Source organism: Monoraphidium neglectum (assembly GCF_000611645.1).
Source record: "Monoraphidium neglectum strain SAG 48.87 unplaced genomic scaffold scaffold02623, whole genome shotgun sequence".
In the NCBI taxonomy this organism is placed as follows: domain Eukaryota; kingdom Viridiplantae; phylum Chlorophyta; class Chlorophyceae; order Sphaeropleales; family Selenastraceae; genus Monoraphidium; species Monoraphidium neglectum.
In genome coordinates this window covers 9,868-10,565 of record NW_014011005.1, presented here as the reverse complement: position 1 = coordinate 10,565, position 698 = coordinate 9,868, and the positions used below count along the sequence as shown (strand labels likewise).

The following is a 698-nucleotide window of genomic DNA, read 5'->3' as shown; positions in this document are numbered from 1 at the left end:
GCCTCTCTGATTGTGACGTTCTCCGTCATAGGGGAGGCGCCCCGCATCGTGGCAAAGTACAGGCCGCCCGTGCCGCAGGTGCGCGAGGGCATCCATGGCTCACGCCCTCGGCGCCGCCAGCCCCCTGTTGCCACCCGTCGCCTTGCCGCCCTATGCCGGCTTTTGAGCGGCCGCGCCTGTTGCGGGGTGCAGCACCACACCTTTTGCACCGCGCTTCTGCAGCTGCTGCACTCCTCTCCCCTGCCCTGTCCCCATGCAACTAGCACCCCTCCCCTGCCCACATGCAACTCCCCTCCCCTGCCTCCACGCAACTCGCACCCACCCTCCCTCTGGTCAGATTGTCGTGACCGACAGCCTCCAGGTGGCGCGCCACTGCAGCGCGCTGTTCGGCTGCTACGCGCTGCACGTGCCCAGCCTGCAGGAGGACGCCAAGGAGCTGCTCACGCGCGCGGGGCTGTGGGCCAAGTCTGCGGGCCTGTGGGACGGCAGGGGGGCGCTGCTGGTGCTGTCGGGGAAGTTCGAGGCCAACGCGGACATGCAGCCGGAGCTGTCCGTCGTGCCGGCGGCCGGCGTGGCGGAGGGGAGGGCCGCGGTGGCGCGCATGCTGCGGCGCACGCAGAGCATCACGGCGTGAGGCAAGGACAGGAAGGCGTGGGCGGGGGGGCCGGTGTCGATGAGTGTGTGAGTAGGGGGTGGGG

General features: G+C 70.5%; 1 protein-coding gene across 1 annotated transcript; it reads left to right on the top strand.

Annotated features, from left to right (window-relative positions):
• Positions 1 to 253: 253 nt before the first annotated feature.
• Positions 254 to 634, top strand: MNEG_11169 (hypothetical protein; the record flags this gene model as incomplete). The annotated part of the gene is made up of 1 exon (XM_014040361.1): positions 254 to 634. One exon carries the CDS (start codon positions 254 to 256, stop codon positions 632 to 634), a length of 381 nt encoding a protein of 126 aa, XP_013895815.1.
• Positions 635 to 698: the final 64 nt, after the last annotated feature.